This window comes from Lycorma delicatula, chromosome 1, assembly GCF_047948215.1.
Source record: "Lycorma delicatula isolate Av1 chromosome 1, ASM4794821v1, whole genome shotgun sequence".
Taxonomy (NCBI): domain Eukaryota; kingdom Metazoa; phylum Arthropoda; class Insecta; order Hemiptera; family Fulgoridae; genus Lycorma; species Lycorma delicatula.
Genome location: NC_134455.1, coordinates 113674189 through 113699829, shown reverse-complemented (window position 1 = coordinate 113699829; position 25641 = coordinate 113674189). Strand labels below are relative to the sequence as shown.

Below are 25641 nucleotides of genomic sequence, written 5' to 3'. Positions count from 1 at the left end.
TTTTCTTTGTTTATTTTAAACTGTAAATTTTAATTTTTTTCAACATATAATAATTTTAAACTTAAGAAAATTGTGACTAACTTACCACATCTATTCCTGAAATATATTACTTTTGAATAAGAATAGTGTGGTTTTTTTATTATTTTTATTACATATTTAGCAATTATAACTTAGTGGATCAGATACTTTCCATTGGTAATTTTATTAAAATAAAAATCTCTAAATATATATTTTTAACTAATGTAATTTTTATAGTAATGTTCATGTATTTCTGCAATTACAAACTATTTTCTTACATTGATATTTTTAAATAGTATAAAAATGTTAATTTATTACTTATTAGATATTTTATTATAATGAAATTATTTAAACTTACAAGAAAAATCTCAAAAAAGTTTTTCATTTTAAATGTCCTTCTTGTGTTAAGAACAGCAGTGGACAGATTTAAATTGTACATAATGTAGAACAATATATAATCAACTCACATGAAGTTTGTCCAGTTACTGACAAATGGCGCTGTCTAAATATGAATTCTTGGGCATAAAGATAATTGCTGCCAGCAACTAATATTTACCTCTCTATCCTGGGGATAAGAACTGTCGTGATTTAATGATACTAAAAAATAGTCGTACCATAAGTGATAAACTTGTCAAATTATCAGTATGCCAAAAGTACAGACTACTTGCCCAATATACATAGTATGTATGAAAAGTTCCCGAACTAAATTAAATAAAAATACAGATTTAAAGATAAATGAATTTACTCTCATCAGCCCCACTCATTGCAGCACCAGTAGAGCCTGTCAAATGCTCTGGAGAAATCACTTTGTGAGATCACCTTCAACTGCTCGGTACAAACCATTTGGATGGCCGGAATGTTGTAGAAAAAACAGCCTTCAACATCATTTTCAATCTTGATTTTTGCTGCCTGACTTTTGCCGGTTTTTGTGCTCCAGGACTCAACCAAGCAGTGAAGGACTGACACTTTGTTTGCAGGTCATACATGAAGCACCAGCTTTCAACCTTAGTTACAATTGTTTGCAAAAAATTTGGGTCGCTATCGGCAGTTTCAACGAAGTCTTGAGCATAAGAAAAACGCGCCTGTCTTTTTTTGTTCTTTGATGAAGAAGTGTGGAACAAAATGAGGCACACCTTTTAGTGACTCATTTTTTCTGTTAGAATTGTACATACCGCGTCTTTACTAATTTTTGGCTCTTCTACTATGGCCCAAAGGGTAAGATGAGGTGTTTGGGCAGGAGCGCACACACTTTTGCAACATTTTCATTATGAACAGCTGGGGACGACCTCCTGCTTTGTTAGGATCCAACGACTATACAGTCTTTAAACTTCCACCACATGTATGTGGCTTCATCACTGAACATATTATCATCACAAGGAATAATATGTTTGCCATTGCAATGAATAATATGATAAGAAATTTTTATGCTAGGGAAATAATGCAACATAAAATACAAATTTACTTTATTTCTTTAAAATGGCAGTAAATAAAACATCTTAAACAATTTATTTCAATAAGTAATAATATATCTAATTAGTAAATCAAATGTTTATAAATTTTTATTATATATTTCATTATAAATATTCAGCTCATTTGATTGGCTGGCTTGATCAGTATTATTATGAAAAGGTGTATAATACTTTGCAAAATAATCAGTGAATGACAGTTAAAATATATTATGTACAAATAAATAATAAATAAACTAACATTCTAATTACTACAGTTTGCAACAAAAATGTTATTTTATTAACCAACAAGTGCATGACACTTCAAAATGACTAAAACAAGTTAATGGTATAAATACAAGTAAAAATGTTCAAAAATTTACAGACACAGTATTGCTTTCATTTTTAATAAAACAATAATACAAGATAAGAGTAAAATATTATTTATCAACTTACGCATTAACATTTACAAGTATGGCAGTAGAAATAGCAATAACTATTAACATAAAATACACATTAACAGAAAACATTAAATAAATAAGACCCTGTTATATTTCATGGTAAATGTGATACATAAACGAACTTCTTTTTCATAAATAATATGTGTTTGGTTCCATTATTTGGTTTAAAAAATACACAAAACATTATAAAACTGAAGGTTTGAACAGCCCAGCAAGAATGAAATCGCACTTGAAGCATGAATATACAACAGGAATGACAGTAGTGGGGTTAACAGAGATTAAATAGTCTATATATATATATATATATCCACTTTGTCAACTATAAATTGGCCATTAACTCCCATTCTTATATATATATATATATATATATATATATATACACACACACATACACATACATTTTTTCTGTCTTATTCGGTTGTTTACACACCGCCAGAGTGATTCCTTTCTTGCCAAAATGTAACTATTCATTAGGTTTACGGTATATATTAATTATTTAATGGATAAATTAACTGTCTTCATTTAAAATATTTTAATGCAGTAAGATTAAAAGCAAATAAATTTGTGCAATGAAGAAAAACATCCCATATTAAATACATTGGTATACAAGCCTCTTCTATTGAAGTAACTTCTGATCTCATGTACATATCAAATTGAAAGGTACAAGAAAGTTTAATACAGCATGTCATCTACACCTGAAAAAAGTTCATCTTAGACTACAAAAAATATTTTAATGAGATATATGAAAACTGCTGAAAGATTTAAGATCATTAGGCTCTGGCTTGTTTAACAGTAATACCTCAATACTCTCCATCAGTTTCATATTATCCGAGTTAAATAATGCATAACAAAGTGATGCCACATACATTAAATGGTTATTAATTTGTGATCCATCAATAAAATTTTACACGAAGTACAACAGAGAGAGTGAAGTATATTCCTATCACTTATTTCATTGACCTGAATATATTAGTGGACAGATAAACATCATGTCAAACTCACTGAAAAGCAATTGAATTTACAAGTGACACCCTATTCTGTTTACTATAGGAGTGGCCAAATAGTGAATGTAATTCCTCTGACAGAAAGAGCTTTTGACTAATCTCATACCAATACATGCCCTTTTTCCTCAGAATATCTTAAAATATCAGCAACATACTTATTTAAAACCTAAAAAAATTTTGTTTAATGTCTCAACTCAAAAGCCAACTAATTAGCTATTATTATTGGTTACTTTACTATTTTTTTTTAATGACATCTTAACCATTTTTTTGCATTGTTTGTTTGTGAGTTTAAAGTGCTTGAGTGACTTTTATTAATGGAATTAGTATCATAATAATGAAGTGAAAATAAATCCTTTTTTAATATTATTTTTATTTTGTAAAGTCTGAATTATGTTCTCTTTCAAAAATGAAACGGTGTTAGAGACAACTTCTAACAGGAATTTAATTATAACTCTCTACTACGAGGCTATCAGTTAAAAGTATACCCTATAAAAGATTCTAGCAGCAACATATTCAAATGCATCTCCTACAACCTGTTGGTTCTATTATGACTAGAATATCCCAGGGACCTGCCACCTGCGGTAATTGAGACTGTTAGTTAAATGGAGTTTAACAAGTGTTTACTGAGTTTTTGTGGGAGTAGGCACAATCAATAAAAAAATGCTTGATATAACTAACAATTCTACATCTTTATGGGGAAGGTGCCTGATACCAAAGAATACGATCTTGTTGGATACGAGAATAATTCGACAGAAGAGTCCTTATCTTCCAAGTTTGGTAGTTGACTGTAGTGTTAATAGCTCTAAATGAGAACAAGATAACCATTGTAGTGCATCCTCAATGGACCTTAAAAAGAAGGAAACAAAAATTAAATAACAAATTTTTGGGAACATAAGACTGGAATGGATGAGTGATAATTTTCCAGATTTTAGTCAGCAAAAACAACTGTTTTTATTATCTTTTAAAAAAGAATCACAGACAACATTATAATATGAATCACAAAATGATGAAGAAAATTAGCAATTTCCTTTATCAATGAAAAATCACATTTATTAAAAAAAAAGAGAGAACAAAACCTGAGATATAGAATCTTAAAGCTTAAAAAGAGAAAAGAAATTATAAGTCTATGTCTACAATTTGAAACACAAAGAGGAAACAACATAATTCTTCTCTAAAAAATTTCACCTCAAAATAATACTATGATGGACAAACAGTCTGAACACTTGATAATTCTATTAAAAAGAGTAATTTTGCTAGTTGAGACTGCTACCAGCTGATTCTGTTATAGTGACTATCTTTTAATCTGTAAAAACCTACTCAATTTATCCATAACAGATTTAGTGCTCAATAAAAATCAAAATATGGTGAATTAACATCTACTTTTACTTTTATTTTGCATCTGGACAATGATCTGGTATTTTTTCATTTGCATTTTACCCATTTCATCTCTCAATAAAAAAAAAATTATATAATACTTAAATTTACTTAACCCAGACATTTAAAAAGTCTATTATTTCTTTAGAAATAATAATAGAGGTTTTAAAGTATATTAACTACTGTTAATGTAATGGCATACATGGTTACAATTAATTTTAATTGTAATTTCTACCAAAACTGCTAATGTTGTAATGTTGTTTGTTAAAGCTAAGAGCAGACAGATGTTTATACAGTACATGCTTTGTGAATAATTAATTAATTAAAAATAAAAATGTATAAACAAATTTATAATCTAACTTAGAAAATTAAAGATTCATAATAAATTTTATATTAATATTGTATAACAAATTTTACACTGAATATTTATTATATATAAGTACAAATTAATTGCGTAATTACATCTATAATTATGAAGAAGCAATACTACAACAAAGCTTCAGTTTCAGAAGAAAATCAGAAAACAGTTTAATTATATAATCTTGAATGTGAATTGATTTAAAAGATTTACAGCTAAAACTGATAAAAATACTGACAAGTCCTACAGTAAAGTAAAAAAATTAAAAAAGACCTAAATGTAATTATTCAAACTTGAAAGACACTTAAATATACGAGTGTATATTCTTCACTGCACAAGTCATTACTTAAATAAATGACATTTATAACAGTTAAAATATAAAAAGTAGTGCAGCTATAAACATGAAGCTTAACAATGAAACTACACAATGAATGTCTGAGTAAACATATCTTTTTTTTCATAGCACCACTGAAACACAGAAAATGGTGAAAAATAAACCAACCCTTAACAAAAAAAAAAAAAGAGTAAAGGTTATTATTTGATCTTTCTGGTGGTTGTAAAATCAACTACAATTTATGGATGATAAGATAAAATCTATGAAAAGAAAAAACCTGCTAATCCCATAATAAAGGAAACATTCTATTAAAAATCAAGACAAATGGGAAAACTTTGAATACTGAATAAACTTCAGCTAATCTCCAAAATGGAACAGGGTTTTTTAATAAGGTTGTCATTTTTATAAACCTTAATAACAAACATCTATAATTTCAATGTTCACATATATTTTTCAAAAAATAGAATATATGCTTTGGGTTAATTAACAAAATAAATCCTTTTTATTGTAAAAGTCCATCATTCACTGATTAGAATAAATCAGTTATGAATTTGCAGTGATTCTGGAAGCTAAATTTTCAATAAGGTTGTTATATAAAAATTTTCAGTATTTAAAATTATTTCTCTTTAAAACTATAGAATAAGTTAGCACATAGAATAAGTTTTATTGATAACAAATATAAGATATCTATGAAACTTACACATGCAACTTTTGTACACCATACTCATGCGTTGCTATATGTATTATACAGGTCGTAGCAATTTTTTTTTCTACTTAAGAAATGAGTTCAATGCAATATTTTTGTAATAGTCAAAAGATTTACTGTAAAGCAATTATTCACCATATGAGGAACAACATTATAATATACATTTACAAATCAGGAAGGCTTTAATGAAAGGATTTGGGGATCGTTTTATACATTTGTTACGCCATCCCAAATTTTTAAGGTAAATTATGTAAATTCTTATACTTCTTGAGCATTTAATGAAAGGAGAATAAATCTATAACTTTTGAAATACATTAAGGCAAATCATATTAAAAATTCTCCTTGAAAATTTGGCAAAATCTCCAATTAGTATTTAGATTGAAAAATTTTTTTTACAGTCAAGAGAAACAGATCTGTTAAAAGTAAGTAACTGAAAATAAGTTAAAAAGTCATAAACAAAAATTATAAAATGAATTTAGAAATAAGAGATGAGTGCTTTGATTTTAATAACTGATATCAATATTAGTTTCGCTTCTTCGCCTGTAGAAATATGTATGTAATGTACCAAAAATTCTTACTCACCATTTTCTGGCCTCAGCGACGGTACATAAATAAATATATATCATCAGTATATAAAGCACTAACAAGACGTTTTCTGTAGTGTTAGTAATCATTTGAGGTAGACTTAATAAATATATATCAATGCCAACCTACCAATTATTAAATATATTTCTTCTGAACAACCTTTATACATTTATAGTTTTAAATATTTAACTATTATTAATGTAAATAATTAATAGAAAAGAATTAGTTTTGATTCTCTTTTACTGTTAAAAATTATAAAATAAATTATAGTACAAAAAATAATTAATTATATCGATACTACATTACTGATTAATAAAAACGTACGTGTTACCAATTAAATGGTATAGATAACATTGCATTATTAATTATCTACAGTGTTGGCAGTATTATAATTATTATACTATAAAAATTACAATAATCAAAATCTAATAATAATGATAAAAATAAGTAAATAATTTCCACTATTACAAGTTTAATAAAGTAAGCACAAAACATTACATTATATGCTTTTTCAACAAACTAATATAATATCCGATCATAATTTTAAGAATAATTATAGATTACAGATAAATAAAAAATGATTCATTTTCTTGAATTTTTTATGTTATTGTTAACCACAGAGTCAACACAGAAATAATTTATACCAATTTCTATGCTTTTTTTTTAATAGACTAGTGTATCGTTATATCATAATAAACAATACATAATAGAAAATTTCCTTGCTACTTAAAATTAGTGGCAGTTTTCAAGGAATATCATAATAAATTTGAGAAACACAACCGTAAAAATAAAAATATTTCAAGAGAACATTATAAGAACGCATTATCACAATGAAATCTTGTTTGTTTTTCATGGTATATAATTATTTCTTTACTTCCTAAATGAAGATGAATCACTTTCTACTTAATTGATCACAGAATTAATAAAGAAAAAAGCAACTGAAATTGCTTTGGCATGGTACCAGACTCAAATGGTGGCACTTTGCAACATCTGATGTACAGTTATACTCCAAATTCCAATTGTCCTGTAAAAATACATTTAACATGTATTAATGTACAGCAAGAATGATATTACAATTGAGTTGTGAATGCAAAAAAAGAAAATGTTAGTAATGTCAGTTTAATTTGGTTGTATATATATATAAAAAAGTACACATAATATATAAATATATACTAACATTTCCAAACAGCCTCGCCTGTGCTACAGGGTTATTTGTTTCCTATCACAGTCAGGGGATGTTTATGTCCGGCAACGGAGCTCTGCTCCTGGACCCTCCCCCCAGCATGTTCATTAAACTCAGACTTGTGAGAATAATGATAAATAAAAATTAAAGCCTGCTCAATTTATAAAACTATCAGTATATTGTAATTTCTTCAAAGCATCAGTTTGGTCAGTATAGGACTCACTAATTGGTTTTTAGATTTCCTGTTGCGCTTCGCTCGTGAAATTCATAATTAGAATTCCAAACATAAATTATCATCACAATGTTACCAACCAAATGTCATAAAGATTGATTCAATAGTGGTAGTATAAAATCGCAAAAATGTTTTTTAGATATTTATCTAAAGTGTACTTGCAGGCCAAAATTGGGTGAATATCTCATTTAGTGTAGTTGGAAATAGGGAAATTTGCAATCGTTGTTTGAAGTATTTTTATCTTTCATCACTCCTTTCAAGGTTGAATTTCAAAAAATCTAGAAATTGGTTTTTACATATTCACATGCAGATTACACATACCAAAAATCAATTTGATATCTTCATTTGTTACTGAGAAATTTAAAAAAATAGTAAATTTCATTGTTGCTCCATTTAAACCCTTTAAACTTGAAATTTCAAAAAATCTTTTCTTAGTGTGTACTTACACCACCATCAAAGTACATGTATATAAATTTTCATCACTTTATCTTCAGCAGTTTTTGTTGGGCACTGATTATGAATCACTCACAACATGTTCTGTTATATATATATATATATATATAGATTATGTTTATAAGTCAGTACCTCCAAATATAATTCTAGATTAATCTCAATATACAAAATAAAAACTACACTAGGATGTGTACTATGAACCAAGTAAAATTGATTTTACAAGTTTCAGGATCAAAAAGGGAATAATGTGGATAAGTATCACCTGTCGCATCATAGTAATAAGGCACTACTACACTTCTTATTTACTCAAAAGTCTTGGCTACTAGTAAGTTATAATTTAATGTCTAAGATCTACAACGCACAGGGACATTTATTAGTTTTGTACCTTAGACATTCCTGAATGCGAATTCTTTTTAATCGGCTACTGGAATATTTTAATACATATATTTCACTTATGGAAGCTAGTATAACTATGTTATAGCAGAAAGTAACAGTCATTCTCTAACTATTTCTTCAACAGAAAATATAACTGGATAAAACTAAATTTTATAAATACATTTTCTGCATAAATTAAATTATAAGGAAAAACTTTCAAGGTTTAAATAACCTTCCAATGAGGTTCATCATTGTAAATTTTGGTATCTCAATTTGCTTGCTCTTTTGATATATAGGGATTCAAGAACTACAATTTTGAAGAAAATCAAAATTTTAATAAACTCTGAGAAGTAATAGAAAATAAAATTTCTTTTTCTGAAAATAGCCCAGGAATAATTCTCCAACGATGGGGAAAAATTTGGTGTATTTTTTTTTTAATTTTTTGAATACCCTATTGATGGGAGATTTGAGGAAATGATGTTCTAAATATGGATTTTCCCTTCTCTTGTATGTAGTTTTTGGTGGTAGATATGAAAAAGAAAAAAAAAAATCAGAAATGGCTATGCAACTGCTATTTGCTGAAATTCTGTAGATACCTTAAGTGAAATCTCATTAAAAAAAAAACAGCATCAAAGTGAGAAGACAGTATACAGTGAGATACTCACCACAGAGAGTTTATTAAATACATACTTTAAAAAAAAATTATTACACTGTATTTCATATACTGAAACAATGTTTTAGAATTTTAATGTAAAATGACTAGATTAGAAACTGCAGAATATTTAACTGTCGGTTCACTCACTTGTGGAATTTTTGTTGACTTCTTCAACTAAAGTATTGTTAAATCTGGGTTTAGAAAACAACTAGTATGTCAAAATGAATATTTTGCTGTTGTAATTATATTTTCCCATGGTTTTGAAATAGCCACACTGTTTAAATTAATTTTTTTTCTGAGGCAAGTCTTCAGTAAGTTTAATAATATTATATTTTACTTAGGTAGAAATTTTTTATGCATTTTATGACACTCTGGTACATTGGTGTAGAATTAGAATACTTGTAATATTTGACCAAGCGGGAAAACAATCTTAATTTTTTACCACTACATTTATCAATAACTAAATTTCTAATCGACCAACCTTTCTTATTTCATAATCCCACAAACGAATTTCTTCTTCAAAAGTTTCAGAACTAAATTGTGTTTGACTTATTACTATGATTCTGCAACAGTAGATTTTTTATGTTTTTGAAACATCCCTTTGATTTACTGGTTAATAATAACAGTAGTTTTTTCCAATCATGACATATTGACACAGGCTAAAACGACTCATTTCATTGATGTTTTCCAAAAACACATTTCTAAGTAGAAGCATAAAATATTCCTGTTTCATCATAAATGAATGTGTTTTCTTTCAAACCATCTCATCAACTCAATTCAAGCCCATGAAATTTTTAACTGTTTATTTGTATAATACAGTATCTTTCATAGTTTAAAGACACCTTAGAAAAACTGTTTATGTCAGTTTGTCTTTAAACTTATGAACTACATACAAATCTTATATGTCTATGAAAAACAGATTTAAAAAATACATCTTTTGGTGAAAACTGCAAGCTTCAAATTTTATATAGTCATTTAAATGAGCTAAAATTAGCCTGTTTTTTTAATAAAGAAATTACTATTTCTCGTAAAATATGTAACTTAGGCTAATGAGTGTGATATCATTTTAAAGCTGTGTTTTAGAGTTTTTCAATAGAGTAATAAGAAAAATTCTAAAAAATTTATTTTCTCAGTTAAAAGGGCTTAAGTGATTTTAAAATTTTCATGAAATGTTTGTTTTTAAGAGTAATGTTTAAAAATGTACAAATCACTTTAAAGTGTCAGGTACACCAACTTAAGAGTGTCAGGCATACAAACAGTAATTAAAAATGTCAAGTTGGCACTATTATCAGCTGTTTCCCACCAAAACGGTGATGAATTAGCATTTGTTTCTTTGAGGTTAGGTTGGTGAAAAGTTTTTTTATTAACAATGGGTAAGAAAAGTGTTAGTGTAGAAGTAAAATGGCAAGTAATCGGTCTCTGAAAAGCAAATAAAATAGTAGAGACATTGCTGAACAATTAAAAATATCAAAAACATGTGTACAGCAAGTTGTTAAAAAATATCGTGATCAAGAAACTGTCGTTGACCTTCCACGATCTGGTCGACCATGAAAAACGTCAATGAGGCAAGACAGAGCAATTATAAAGGTATCAAATCTTAATTGGTCTGCTAGTTTTCTGATATAGTGACAGAAGTAGCACAAAATCACAGAATTCTGGTTAGTACTGCCACTCTTTCTAGACGTTTAAAAGAATCTGGAATGGAATCACATTTCGCATTAGCAAAGCCTCTTTTAAGCGCTGTCCACAAATCAAAACGTCGTCAGTTTTGCAAGCAAACAAAGAACTGGTTGAAAGAAGCTTGGCGAAGGGTTGTCTTTTCTGATGAAAGCAGATTCCAGTTGTATTCAAACAGAAAAATTAGGGTCAGGCGAACCAAAACTGAAAAGTTTCTACCAGCCTGCATTATTCCTGCTATGCAAGGTGGTGATGCTGTCTTGGTGTGGGGTTGCATAACTTCAGAGGGTGCTGGACACCTTAGAATAATGGATGGGACAATGAACAGCATACAGTACATAAAAACAATGGAAGAATTCATGCTTCCTAGTGTCCATAACCTGTTGGGTGATAATTTCATCTTCCCGCAAGACAACACACCTTGTCACAAATCACAAGTTACCAAGGCATGGTTTGATGCAAATAATGTGGAACTTTTGGACTGGCCTGCTCGTAGTCCTGACCTAAATCCAATTGAGAATTTATGGAATTGGATGGCACTGCAACTTGCTAAAAGAAAACCTAAAAATATGGCTGAGTTACAACTTCAAATTGCAAGTCTGTGGCAACAGGTGACGAAAGAAAAATGTCTGGAATTGATTGAATCAATACCTGATAGAGTAGTAGCATGCCTAAAATCGTATGGAGGTCATACAAAATACTAAACATTTAAAAAATGATATAGCATTATCTCTGTTATTTTTATTACTAAAATAATTTTTACTTGTATAAAATAAAGATTTTGTCATGAAATACTGATTTTCCAGTTATTTTTAACTTGTCCTTAAACTTATGAAAGATACTGTATAAATCAATATCATTAGTTTCACGACTTATTTTTTCTAATGAAATATTATGATTAAGAATTTTCCCAGCTGACCATCAGAATATTTAAAATTCAGAAACTCTAAATTTTTTATACATATTTCAGATTTTGTTTTTATTACTGTGTAATTTACTGAAATATTTTAACTCTTCACTTGCTGAAACTACTACAGAACTGTATGATCAATTTGCTTTAATTCTAGTCTATGAATCCCTTTGAAGTTACTTCCTTCGTTATAGTTTTAATTGTTTTCTTTGTTTACCATATGGTGACTACAGAAAAACTGGTTAAATTAAATTTTTTGTAGATATCATCTTGTTAATATCCTTTTCTAATTCACAATTATATTAATTTTTTTTGTACAGACAAAATTTTTTGTTCAATAAAAAAAATGTCAATTTAATAACTAATGTAAATGATAACTACTAAGAGCAACTTTAAAAGCACTAAAAATAAAGAAGGCTAACAACAGATGCTACAAAGAGGAACTATTTAAAAAAAAAATAATACTTTTGCCCTATAAATAAGAGTATTATTAGAAAAAAATAAAATGTGAAGGAGCCAGTATAAATATTGTTGCAAGAGAAACTGGCATTGTAAGATTTCATTATATCTTGTTTCAAAATGTATATCTGGATTTTAAAGTTAAATATTTATTAAGTTTTACTTACACTGATATTATACATGAAATGAAAGAGCAATTCAAACAGTTTTTTCTATAAGTGTTCAACGTGAGCACCATTCATCACACGGCACACATCCAGTCAGTAGGAGAGTTCATCCCATACTTTAATCAGCAAGTTTGGAGTAATTAATGCAACAGCTGCTTCAATATTATCTCAAGTTGGGTAGGTCAGCTGATAATGGTGGTACATAAAGGTGCCATAGGGGGTTTATAGAGCATCAAGTATCCTTCATAAACGCCCCCACCCAAAAAAAATCGCATGGGGTCAGATCAGGAGAATGTGGAGACCACAGCAAGGCCCTGTCATCTGGTCCCTGGCCACCAATCCAGTGGTCAGGGAGAATTTCATTCAACCAATCAAAAGTTCTGTAGTTGTATTGCAGCTGAGGAAGAATCATAGTTATAGAATATCAATGCAGTTCATTCCAGACACATTTGCTTCCGTGAAAAAAAAAGCCTGTAAACTTGCCATTGGGATACAGCACAAAAAACATTCAGTTTTGGGGAGTCTTGTTCACACTGTAATATTTCATGAGGATTTTCTGATCCCCAGAAATGCATACACATTATGAGTGTTTACTTTTCCATTAACATGGAATGTTGATTTATCGCTGAATACAACACAATAAAGAAAGTCTTCATTGTCACTGACCATTAATTCATTTGCTAAGCTAGCATGCAAACAATAATCTGCAGGCTTCAGAGCTTGCAACAACTGTAAACAATATGGATGCAGTTGTGTTTTCTTAGAGCCCGCCACACAGACGTCAATGGAATTGCTAATTCGAAGCTGGCTTTCCAAATAAATTTCCTAGGAGTATGTACAAAGGACTTACATCTTCAATATTGTCTTCAGGCACACTCTGTGATTCTGTACTCATCCCTTTACAAATACAACCAGTAGTTTCTAACTGTTTGTACTATCTAAGGATGTTATTGTCAGTTGAAGGATCAAGTACATTGAACGGTAATTACAGATTCATACTTTTCAAGCTGCAAAATACAGAATGAATGCTTCTATTGGGGAAGCGGGTCGCCATCTTTGCTACGCTTTCAAGCAGAAGGTAGAGGAAACAGTTTATGAGCTTGGGCACAGCTAAAACTGTTTGAGTTGCTCTTTAATTTCACGTATAATTAATCAATGGCATGAAACTTGACAAATATTACATAGCTTTAAAACCTTGATATTCATTTTGAAACACACGATACTATATATTACTTACTACACATACACATTACATAATATTTGTTACATGATTTGTGTTTTACAAAGTGAGACAAATCACAATTTAAAGTGATTCACAATATTTAAACGATACTTTTCTTTATTACAATTCAAAATGAGATAAATTCCTTTTTAAACATATGAGAAATTAAAGTTTGTCATTAAAACAAGATATTAAATGTAATAAAAGGTAAACACAAGGTGATAAAATAAAATGTATTTATATAATGCTTAAAAATTCTAATGTAATTTTGTTTCAAATTTACTGTAATAACCAGGGAAATTTTAATTATGTAGAACTCAATAGTAGTTTTAACATTAGTTATTTAACAATTCATGAGATATACTTCAGTAACCGGTGAAAAGCAAAAATATATACTTCAGTGTTAAAGCAAAAATTATTGGCTATTACTCAAATAGATACCATTCGGAAATTATTTATTACTAGTTGAAAATTCTTTTTCAAGCTTTCTAGTATGAGAGAATTAAGATTACAATCACTGAACATACAATTTCACATAAGAAAGAAAATTAGTTACTGGAATGAAAAGATATTCATCCAATTCTTTATCACAATCTATAAATTTCTTGAATAACAGTAAATTTTTACTGATTTCCATTAAAAAAAGCTCGCTCATAGTACAACTGCTCATTACTTTATAACACAACTGTTATTCAGCTACTGTGTAAGAGCTGCGTAAAAACTAGAATTTATGAAAAAACTTCTATATCGACATTACCTTATCAAAATATTTATTATACATTTACATTAATGAAAAAAAAAAAAAACTAGCTTGAAGATATAATTTTTTTTTTAATTACTAGTGTAAAAAGACTGGTTACAATCTATTTGTATGAATGCATTGAATCCAACAAAAGAATTAATAAAATATAGAACTCACTTTATACAAATGACCTATGTCACATGTTGTGACCGCTCCTCTGTCAGGACTGTACATAACTTCCTGGCGAAGACAAATGATGAGCTTCTATTGATTGTTGTAAAGTGATAAATCGCTTTATTTCAGCTTCTAATTCCTAAAAAAAAAAAAAAAAAAAAAAAAAACTATGAACTAATATGAAAAAAATTGTACAATAGCTCCTGATACAGAGGAAACTGCATTAAAACAACTACTGGAGAAATAAATGCTGTTAGTACCTTCAGTAGTTTTATTTATTTAAAAAAATTCAAACAATCATTCAATTGTTTTCTGCCTTTCTCCCAATGTAACCTATTGAAATGAAACCCCTACTCACGCTCTTCTTGTTGCAACTGCCTGCTGGTAAAACAGCTTCAAATAACATCACAACTCATAATTTAATATATTTTTATCCCTTTTATTAATTTAATGTGCGGAGAAGTGAATTTATATGGAGGAGTAAATAATTACAAATATTAATTCTCTTGACTTGGTGGCCAAATAGATGCAACTGCTTCTTACATTCCTACACTTGTAATTTTTAAGGTGCAATGTAACTTTTTTTTAACAGAGCTGTATTTTTGACAGAATGCAGATTTAAAAAAAAAAAAAAAATGTTTATATCCTTCAACAATGATTCGTAGATCTAATTATTTATTACTAAGAAAAAGAACAATTTTTTTCCTTTTCCAATTATTAGAAATGTATTATGATGAATTATTTAAAAAAGTACTTTTTTATTTGAATTATCTAGAGCTTTAAAATAAATTTTGATTTATTTTTACCAAACAATCATAAAAAATAATTGTTTTATTGTTCAAACTAAATCAATTTATTCATAAAACACATTATATGCATGCAGTCACTACTACCCGAAGAGTGGTCATCCCCATAGCTCTTATTCTTTCAGTATGGAAGTCTGTATATCTTCAAATACTATCATTCTACATCAATCACTCTCTTCATAGAATCATTCAAGCTCTGACTGAATTGTAATAAGAGAATAATTAAATAACTCCAAAATTAACAAAATTTTAAATGATTAGAATGTTAGAGAATTTAAACCTAATCTCTCTAATCAGTAGTTCTTAAAAATCTTTCATTTCTAATACACATATAATTAAAATAATTTATCAATTATTTCTCACTGATAATGAACAGTAATTTTGTGCTCCTGCAGTTTTTATGGATATCTATTATTTTTATCACAAACTGTTATACTTGCATTCATAATAGAATTAATTACCTACTACATATTTGAAATTCATTAAAAAATGTAAAACCCTGATAATTCTCAACATCATCCATTTTTATTTCATGTAAACTTTTATGCTTTGATATGAAATTTAGTACAAACACAGTTCTATATGGCAAAACATATCTTAATACTATTCAATTATTGTGATAAAGAACACTTTATCATTCTAATTCAGTTCAGTTATGATAGAATAAATATTTTCATTCATTGTTATAGCAGTATATCTTCAGTTCACTCTCTTTTGAGGATAGAACAGTTCGTCTTAATTTTTCTGTATTTACTATTGAGTGTCCACACGTGTGATAATGGATAGTGTTAAACAGCATTCTGTAGGAAAGGACAAAAAGCAAGCTACTGTAAGCATTACAAGTGACATAAAATAATCACCAGACAAACATAAGCTAATGCAATTCCTTATGAACAAAAGCAGAGCTTCCAAAAGTAATCTTTTTCAGTCACAAAAACTCACCTTCCAGAAATTATGACAGAGATCAAAATTTTATCTTTGAAAAGTGGAAACAATTTTTGGTAAACAGTATAGGGGAAAGTTATTTTCAACATGATCTTACAACCAACAATGAAATTAATAAGCAACATAATTAGGCTGGGGTCACAAGGTCAACTATTTATGGATTAAATTGTTTAGTAGTGTCAGTTTGGAAAAGCGATTTATCATTGATTACACAATTTAGCCAATTAGAAATCGTAATACTTGTACACTAAGGATCAACTTGTGTCTAATGCACTTGTTAGATGCTTAGGGATAGAATAAATTATTTTTAAATTTAATATTTGCATGCAATTAAGAAACATATTGAAATTAATCAAGCAAATTAAAACACCATTAATTAGCAACAGAATTTAAATATGAAAAATTATTTTTAAAACCCAAACACAATTATCTGAAAAGAAAAAAGTGGGTATTTTACAGAAACAATTTATCAGAGGGAATTAAAATTAAATTTGAAAGAATGAAAAGAAGAATAAACAGAATCTGAATCTATTAGAATATTAAATTTTTTAAGTAAATAACAGTTTTAGAGTCCATTCACCACTAAGTAAAAGATTATGTTGCCCCAATTTCTAATGTTAAGCTAATATAATTACGGTAGTACAGGATAATTGCAAATATATGATTTTATATGAAGGTAAGATATTGTAAAAGGGTTGGGATACTGAAAAATTATCTAAGTCCATTATAAATAATGTATTATTAAAAATTTAAGTTGAATAAATAGAAAACCGATGACTGGTTAATTTTTTTCTTAGTATAAATATTTGCTAAGGGTGAATTTATAATGGCTATCTAAATTATAATCACACAGTTTTCAACTGCTGGTAAACCACATATAAAATGCGGTAGTGGGTTTTCATGTGGTATAATTCATATTTATACTTTGTCAATTCATTTTTTAAAGTTTCAACCATCACACTGGCACAAACAGATCATCCCAGAAACAACAAATTGAAAACCACTTTCATCCCAGAAAGAAAGAACACCATGGTGAGAAATAAATGTCTTCTTCATTCTTTATTAGTATATCACAGTATGAATTAAAATATTTTAAGTTTATTTACGACTGGCGGTTTCCAAAAGAAATAGCTCATGAGAACAATGAACCAAACTTTGGTTCAAAAAACAACTTTGATTGTGAAAGTAAGATAATACATTTACTATATTTGATAATAAATCTAGTGAACATAGTTAAGTCAGTATCCTGGATTCACAAACCAGACCTCATATCTTGAATATGACATTTTAGAGATCTCGATGACAATCAAAGTACTCTGCTGCTGTCTCTCAGGTACATTTCATGATACTACATAGTCTCCTGTGTAACATTCACACTCTCCTGATAAATTGCATTTTTAAGGTGCGAGAAAAACTTGAACTTTAAAATTGCCCCTCCTACCCATAAAAGTCTACTACAGAAAGGTCCGGAATTGAGAGTGCCATTCATTGTTACCAAACCAAGAGAAAACTTTTTCGGGGAATGCAGCACGAAGGGTGATTCATGGCATATAGCTGTGGCACTGTCCAACTGAAAGCAAGCTCTCGCAACAATCTAGTTGCAATATCTGAACTCAGGTACAAAAAGGTTTCCAACAGTTATAATGTTCACAGAACCTATAATCAACCGGAAAAATTATCCTGAGCTGAAATGGCACACCACACATCAGTACAGTAAAGTGTAGTGGCCACTTGTAGTCTTGTACGGATTTGTCGGTGATCAGTATAAGCAGTTTTGTCTGTTTGGAGCTGTTGAATAAGAATATTGCTTCATCACACAGGATTAGGTACTTCTAAAGATCATCGTGTGCATGATACAGCTGCACCATCTCTTTGCAACAACAGATGCCCAACAGTTAATTCCTAGATGATTTGTGGTGTCGCGGGAAATGCTGCTGCATTGATTGACATGGACTTTTCTCTAAGGCTATCCTTACACACTTGATATTTTCAGATGGATAGGATAGGATAATGTTTCAATTAGTACTAGCTTTAATGTGAATGAATCCAGATTAAGTTTTCCCAGTATTTTTCAATCAGTTTCTTCCTAATGCTAATGGCTGTATGAGGCCTGGCATTGTCATGAAGGATAATCATCTCTGATTGGCAGATGCTGCTTTCACTTTGACCAAGAGCTTGTAATAGAATGCAAAATTCACAATGCAATGTTCAAGGAGAAAATCTATAAGCAATATACTTTCCAGTTCCTAGACATGGTTTTGAGGACTTTTCAAGCTGACTGACATGATTTTGCCTACACCATCTGTATTTACCGATTTTGACTTTAATGTAGCGACAGACCCATGTCTTACTATATGCAAGTACTCAATGCAAAAAATTATTTCCCTCTGGTCAAAATCAAATTCAGGAGTCTTTGGCAAATTAAATGTCAGGCCGGTTTCCAATTTTAGGATAATACTTAGACTTAGAACCCACCTCACACAGACTTTGAAGAACCCATGACACTTGGAACAGATACTTGTGGAATGGAATAGGTACTTCTTTGACTGCTATTTTCTTCTGAAGCAAATTCATCAACTGTAAGATCTTCAAAGAGGCCACAGGTGGATCAACACACTTGTCCTTGAAGAGACATCCTTGATTTGTACTTGTCCTCGAGTGCTATTGTGACTTTCACTGTCTATAGTTTCACACCCTCCTTTAAATTTGGTAATATAATCTTAGACTAGGGTATGTGACATTATAGTCCCAAATGCGCATGCTCACACTCATTTGTGAGAAACTTCAAGATATGTTGCACAACCGATGATGGAACCCCTTGCTCTGACATGATTCTACTGATCAGAGGAACATGAATGCTCTGAGGTGGTTGAAACATTTATTACCTCTACTGTCAATATCCATTTTTATCAGCCCACTTAAACTCACACACAAGATATGAAGACAAAATTCCAATTAAATTGACCCTCAGAATTCAACATGAAAATGTTAAATTGAAATTGATTACATCAATAAAAGGTAAAACAAACGTTCAACTCTTTGGATTATTATTCAATAATAATATTACCGAACACTGTAAAGTGAAGTCACAAAATTATTGCAAATTAGATTACATAATTTTTGTGACTGCTTTCAAGCACTGAAAAATTCTCAGTGTATGGATTTTTTTTTCTTAATGCGTACCTTGCAAATGCTCATATGTTATATTGTGCAGTAAATCAAACTTTAATTTTAAATTAATATCACAGTTTTTATTATCTTCTGTATATAATCTTTTAACAATAATAATAAACTACAACAATTTAATACTCCTAGAAAATATGAGAACCTAACTCAAATTACCACTATCATGATGAATTACAAAAGCAAGTTAAAAAAAGTAATGTTCTTCCTTAATCATAAAAACTCACTACACAAAATAAATGCAGTCAGCCATGATCAATAATTAATGGTTTATATTTTAAGAGACATTTAGCAAATATTTTGCCAATCAATTCAATACCTATAATTTCCATTTCTGCAATGGTAGTTGCTTATATAAGTGTGATTTATTAATTACTTTTAAAATTGATGATTATTGATTTAAGTGTTTAACAATAACCTACAACTTGTATAAATTGATAAAGAAGGGAAATCAACTATGTGGAATGATATTAAAAAAATCTCAAGTTGTAATGATACTTAAAACTGAAATCTTTATTTGGCTAAAAGTAAATAAAAGATGCTGGGTAAATAATTTCAAAACGTACTTTCTAAAACATTACCAATGGAAATGAATTTCTAACATTAAATTTATCTATCTACTTATTAACCTTTTAGTGATTACAGGCTTACACCCAACTACAGTCTTCTTTTTCACCAAAAGGAGAAGTTAATTTTTTGACATGTGAAAAATGCAAAGCCTAACCTTAATCTTTGCCATAGAGGTATTGGTTAAAAATAAACAGATATCAGCCACTACTAGAAATGGCTGAAAATACAAGACAAATAAATTATATTAGAACAAAAACACGATTAAATTAGAATTACAATTTCTTCTATAAGAAACTACTATTAAACAAAGAATAGAAAACTTACTGCAGGTAAAGTAGTGCGAATATGTATTTTCAAATGTTTATTTATAACACCCCTTAATTGTGCATAGAGATCCAGGAGCAATTCTAATGATGTTATGCCATCTGTGGCAGATATTACTTCTTGCAATACCTTTTGTAGAGTATTCCTGTTCACAACAACTTGTTTTTTAACGGAATTTGTATTAGACATACAACCTGTAAAAGGAAATAAAAAAGGTTTAGCATGTTTATATGTCATATGAATCCCATAAAATTTATAATTATAGAAAAATTGTAATTAAATATTATTGAATGTTCTGATTCAGTGAGTTTAAAGAATATATACAGAATAAACATACACATTTACCATATTAATAAAATATTTTCATGAATTAAAATATGCTGCAACATAACCGACTTGAAGACAAATTATTTTAGTCAGAACAGATTCAAAACTCAACAGCTAAGATTACATGCACCTATTTATTATTTTTTCTTTTAAATTAATTTTATAATTTTTAAGTCAAATTTAACCCACCGGACATAAACACACTCAATTTTTGTGTAAATAAACCCTTTATTTTATCTATTATTAAGTATATAAAACCAGAAATAATTTCACATTAACAAAAAAATTCAATTATCGCAAAGAAATAAAATGGTTGCTTGCAAAAAGCATGCAAGAAATGTAATTTTCTGAAGAATACAGTAAGACATATGAACAGTTTATAATTACAATGTATTAACTGAAAGTAATACAGCTGCAAATAAACCAATTCAATTTCTATTTTTTTCTTCTTTTTTAAAAAAAAATAATTTATTTTCTTTGCTGTGAATGAAATTCTTGAAAACATTTTGAATGTAGGTGCACGTTACACTTTATACATGAATAAATTGTATGGTTTTTGCATAGCTTACATCTTCGTCTAGCTTTTTCACAGCTCTGAAATAATGTGCCCTATTTGATCATAATGAACATCTTCTGGCAAACTGTTTTTTGACGGTGACCATTTATGGCAATATTTTGTTGCCATTTATGGTGAAGAAAAAAATCGTTACTTTTTTCACCATTCTCAGCAATGCTTCATGGTATTTTTATTTCTTCAGTGATAATATAAGAGAAGACCTAAAATCAATTTGACCAATTTTATTTGCAAGTCTGTACATTCTCCATATATTTACTATAGAATCTACAGCATTTGTAAACAATGGTTACCATCATTTTTTTCTATGCATTCGAATTCTATAATTTCCAACATCATTGTCACAAGAATCAACACCATCTACATTTTTAGTATATTCTGGTATCATTAATGGATGAGTAGTAATGGCGTGTTTTCTTTCTTTTTGGCTGCATCTTTTCATATTTGATAATGGATATATGCCATAGTGGTTACTGGTAACTGTTATCGCTGTATTATCATTCCATGTACCAACTGCGAAATTTGTTTTTTCATCAAATGTGCCTCTATTCATTTTCTGCAATTCTTAGGAACTGTTTAATGGGTAATTAGGAAGTCTATTTTCACTGACAGTGCCAGTTACAAGCAAGTTTCTGTTAGGTTTACTTTTTTGGTTTCTCCCTGCAACTGGATTTTTGAACATCAATGTCTTTTTCAGTATGAAAATAAATCTCAAACATACCTGCTATATCGGTTGTACCTGTTGAAGAGGTCTCAGTTAGCAAATTTTCATCAATATCTTCTTCATCAGTAAGTTCATCAACTTTAGGTGGAATATAAGTTGCATCTACGGCAGTTGCTTGTGAAATATTATCTTCATTTTCTAAAATGCAATACAATTCTTCAAGTGTCAATGGATTTTCAAAATTCAACATTTTAACAAATTCTTACACTTCAATAAAACAAAATTAATACTTTTAAATATAATGAATGGGTATCACAAAACATACCACTTCACTAACATATGAAATTGACTGGGCACATGGTCATAGAACTGAACATTTAATAAAATAATAATTTCTATAAAAATAGTAAAATCAAAACAAGATGTAATGACTAACGAAAACGCTGAATCAATGTGATAAAATGATAGACAAAACAAAAATTTAATGATTCAAACATAAAACACTATAACACGGAATTGCAAAGTTACTATTTGTAATGTAAAAATAACATGTTGCATGCCTAGCATGTGATTCACTGCATAAGCCAAAGGTACATCATCACATCATTATTTTTAACAACCAGTATTCATTATGTCTAAAAATAAATAATTTTCATGAATTAATGATAAAAGAAACCCTTAAATAAGTAAATAAAATAGAATTTTTTTTTTAACAAGCATATAGCGATCATTATATACCTTATACAGGAGGAGTTAACGATCTCATAAAATACCAAACTGATATGCAAATAAACTCTCTAATTAAAATCCTATTACAAAGTAATTTTCTTTGTGATTACAACACCTAAGAAAATAAAGGCAATTGCACAAAGTGTGAAAAATCTCATAGAAATTAAAAAAAAAACAAATGTTTATGAAAAGGTTTGTTTATGAACCATTGGTTGTTAATCAGTTAATGCCATACACTATTTGATATTTATTTATTCAGAGTAAATTACATGTATATATAATTTATAAAAGCAGAAGTGCTTTTTGTACTTGTTCGCCTCCTACTATTATATAAATTTAATAGATAAAAGTAAAACAGAATGTTTACTTCAACTATGGCTTATTTCCAAACTTTTAAAATAAATCAATTTTTTTTTATTCAGTTACACTGACTTGATTTTATCCCTTTTAATTCTTTTTTTTTTTCAGATACTTATTTTAATAATTTATTTTTTCATTAAAATTTGTCCTTATTTTTATGATGAATACTGATTTATATACCTTAAGCCTACATATATGCTCCTTTTGCCAATTTCTTTGGCTATTTCAGGTATTTTACACAGATATTCATTGTTAAGAACTTAGTGCATGTTTGTGATATATGATTTCTCTCGTTCCTTTTTTTTCATTAGTTTTTGACTGCAATGTTACAAAACAGTTTTCTAAACCTTGTCTCATGAAACCGTGCAGCAAGCCAAAACGTAACAGTATGATGATTATAATTTAATTAAAATTAGTGCAATCCATTCAAGAAAAAAACACTTCTCTTTACTTGTAATATAAAAATGAAGCAAAACTAATTTGTAATACAAAAATCGGAAACTTGCTGTAAAATGTTATCGCTATAACAAGCAAAACAGAAAAAAAACTTTACCTCAATGCACTTCTTCAATAACCAATAATCTGCTGTCTGTTGAATTATTGCCATCATTTTCCCCAAATTTATTACAATAAAGAAAGAAACTACTATTAAACAAAGAATGAAAAACTTACTACAGGTAAAGTAGTACGAATATGCGTTTTCAAATGTTTATTTATAACACAATTTAATTGTACACAGAGGTAACATTAAATAGATACAATACACAGGATTATGCATAAAGATAACAATCCCATAATACTGAACACAGGTGGGTAATCCACCTCAATAACATTTTCTCACAATTGTCTGCGTTTTTCCATTTTTAATTACATGTTGAATACAATTTTTTCAAGCATTTGCATGTACTCTTATCTATTAACACCTTTTATCAATATATTTTTTACACCACTTAACTTAAATTTTGTATTACTATTTCCAATGTATGCTTTGACTTGTGCCCATTATCAATTCTATCGGGTTAAAATTGCAATGGTATGGAGGGCGCGCATCATGACACAATCTTTTGATTTTCAATTTCATCTACTTGATAATGAATATATATTTTATTTAATTGATTTTACTATTTTTGAAAAGTTTTACTTTTAAAATGTTCTTGGTATATGAAATTTTATTTAATTTTAACCACTCAGCAATTTCCAATTTTCAGTTCAAAGGGTTTAGAATTTTTTTAGTTTTCAGACAATGGTATGGCGCATATCCTTCAGCAACAATTTTTTAAACCACTGCATAAAATTGTCAACATTATTTCATCATTGGGAAGACATAGATTCAAATACCCATAAACCACCATTCATTCATTCTTAATTCAGCAGTGATTTTTTCAATACGCTGATTCCAACACATATAAGAATCAAATATAATGCCTTAATACTTAGCACTATTTATTTTAATAGCAATGTTTAGATCATTTAATACGAAGCCAAGGGTTCAAAAAATGGTAGTGTCACTGTGTCATGTAAATGGAGGAAACCATTTTTTCATTTAACTGTTAGCTTATTTGCAAGGAACCACTGGACGATTGAAGGAAAATCAGAACTAACGTTATTAAACAAAGTGTTCCAACTTTAGCTGAGTAAAAAACAGCAACATTATCTCCAAAGGAAAGAATGTCCCTATTGCAGAATCTATCTGCAATTTGGTATATATCATTTATATACAGGATAAATAGTAATGGGCTGAGTACTGAGGTACTACTCCGTACTCTATTTTAATCTCAGAACTCACACATTCCAAAATTTTTATTTTTCAATATATATCTGTGAGATAACTTTCCAATAATTTATACGAGTTTCCCGAAATCCCAGTTTTTTCAACCTAACTAATAACATTGCATCATCTAGAGTATCAAAAGCCTTAGCAAAGTCAAGAAATGTATACATCATACATGGTCCAATAGAATCAAGAGAGTTGTAATTATCTCTGCGGGTTTTACTAGGGCATCTTCTACAGATCTATTATGTCCAAACCCAAGTTGTCTGTCATTCAATACTTTTTTTTATTTATTTACAAATAAATGAAAGTTTTCTTTCTTTGAGAATAGTTTTAAATATCTTACTAATACAGATAATAGTGAAATCGGTCTGCAGTTAGCTATTCTTTTTTGTTATCTCCACTTATGTTTTTTTAATGCTTTCTGCACTGAACACCAAGATAAATTATTATTTCGTGCAATCGCTTTGGCCGATTGTTGATTATTAACAGAAATTTCTGCAATATTCCTTTTTCAAAAACTTCTTCTGTACTGGGCCAGCCAGGTTTTTAATAATCTAAAATGCTACCAGTGTGTAAAACTTTTTCTATTAAATTTGTGACTATGATCCTAAAAATTGTATGATTAGGATGCTGCACATTAAATGCATTAGATGTTCCTTTGTATGCTTTTATTTCTCCAAATAAAAAGTCTATCTCTCCTCTTTCTTGAACTGAGAAAACACTGTTTTTACTCAAAGAGTTTTTATTCGTAGATTATGAATTTTTAACAGTTAAAAAACAAAACCCACATTCTAAGTCAAGTTAAACTTCTTTAATCAAAATTAAAAAAAAAAAATTGTTTTTAGCTTTGT

General features: G+C 28.9%; 1 protein-coding gene across 5 annotated transcripts in view; it reads right to left on the bottom strand.

The window, feature by feature from the left end:
• Window positions 1–1464: 1464 nt before the first annotated feature.
• The window catches only part of LOC142321352 (ATPase family AAA domain-containing protein 2B-like), a 189627-nt gene continuing 165450 nt past the window's right edge, over window positions 1465–25641 (bottom strand). For 2 of the 5 annotated variants that reach the window (XM_075359372.1, XM_075359392.1), the window contains exons 25-28: window positions 21985–22125; window positions 20363–20556; window positions 14538–14673; window positions 1465–7309 (exon numbers count right to left, since the gene is read on the bottom strand). In XM_075359372.1, coding sequence (XP_075215487.1) covers window positions 14581–14673; window positions 20363–20556; window positions 21985–22125 — 428 coding nt within the window. In that variant the 3' untranslated portion in view covers window positions 1465–7309; window positions 14538–14580. The remainder of the gene's footprint in view (window positions 7310–14537; window positions 14674–20362; window positions 20557–21984; window positions 22126–25641) is intronic. The other 3 variants (XR_012755606.1, XM_075359383.1, XM_075359400.1) reach the window with 3 other exon arrangements.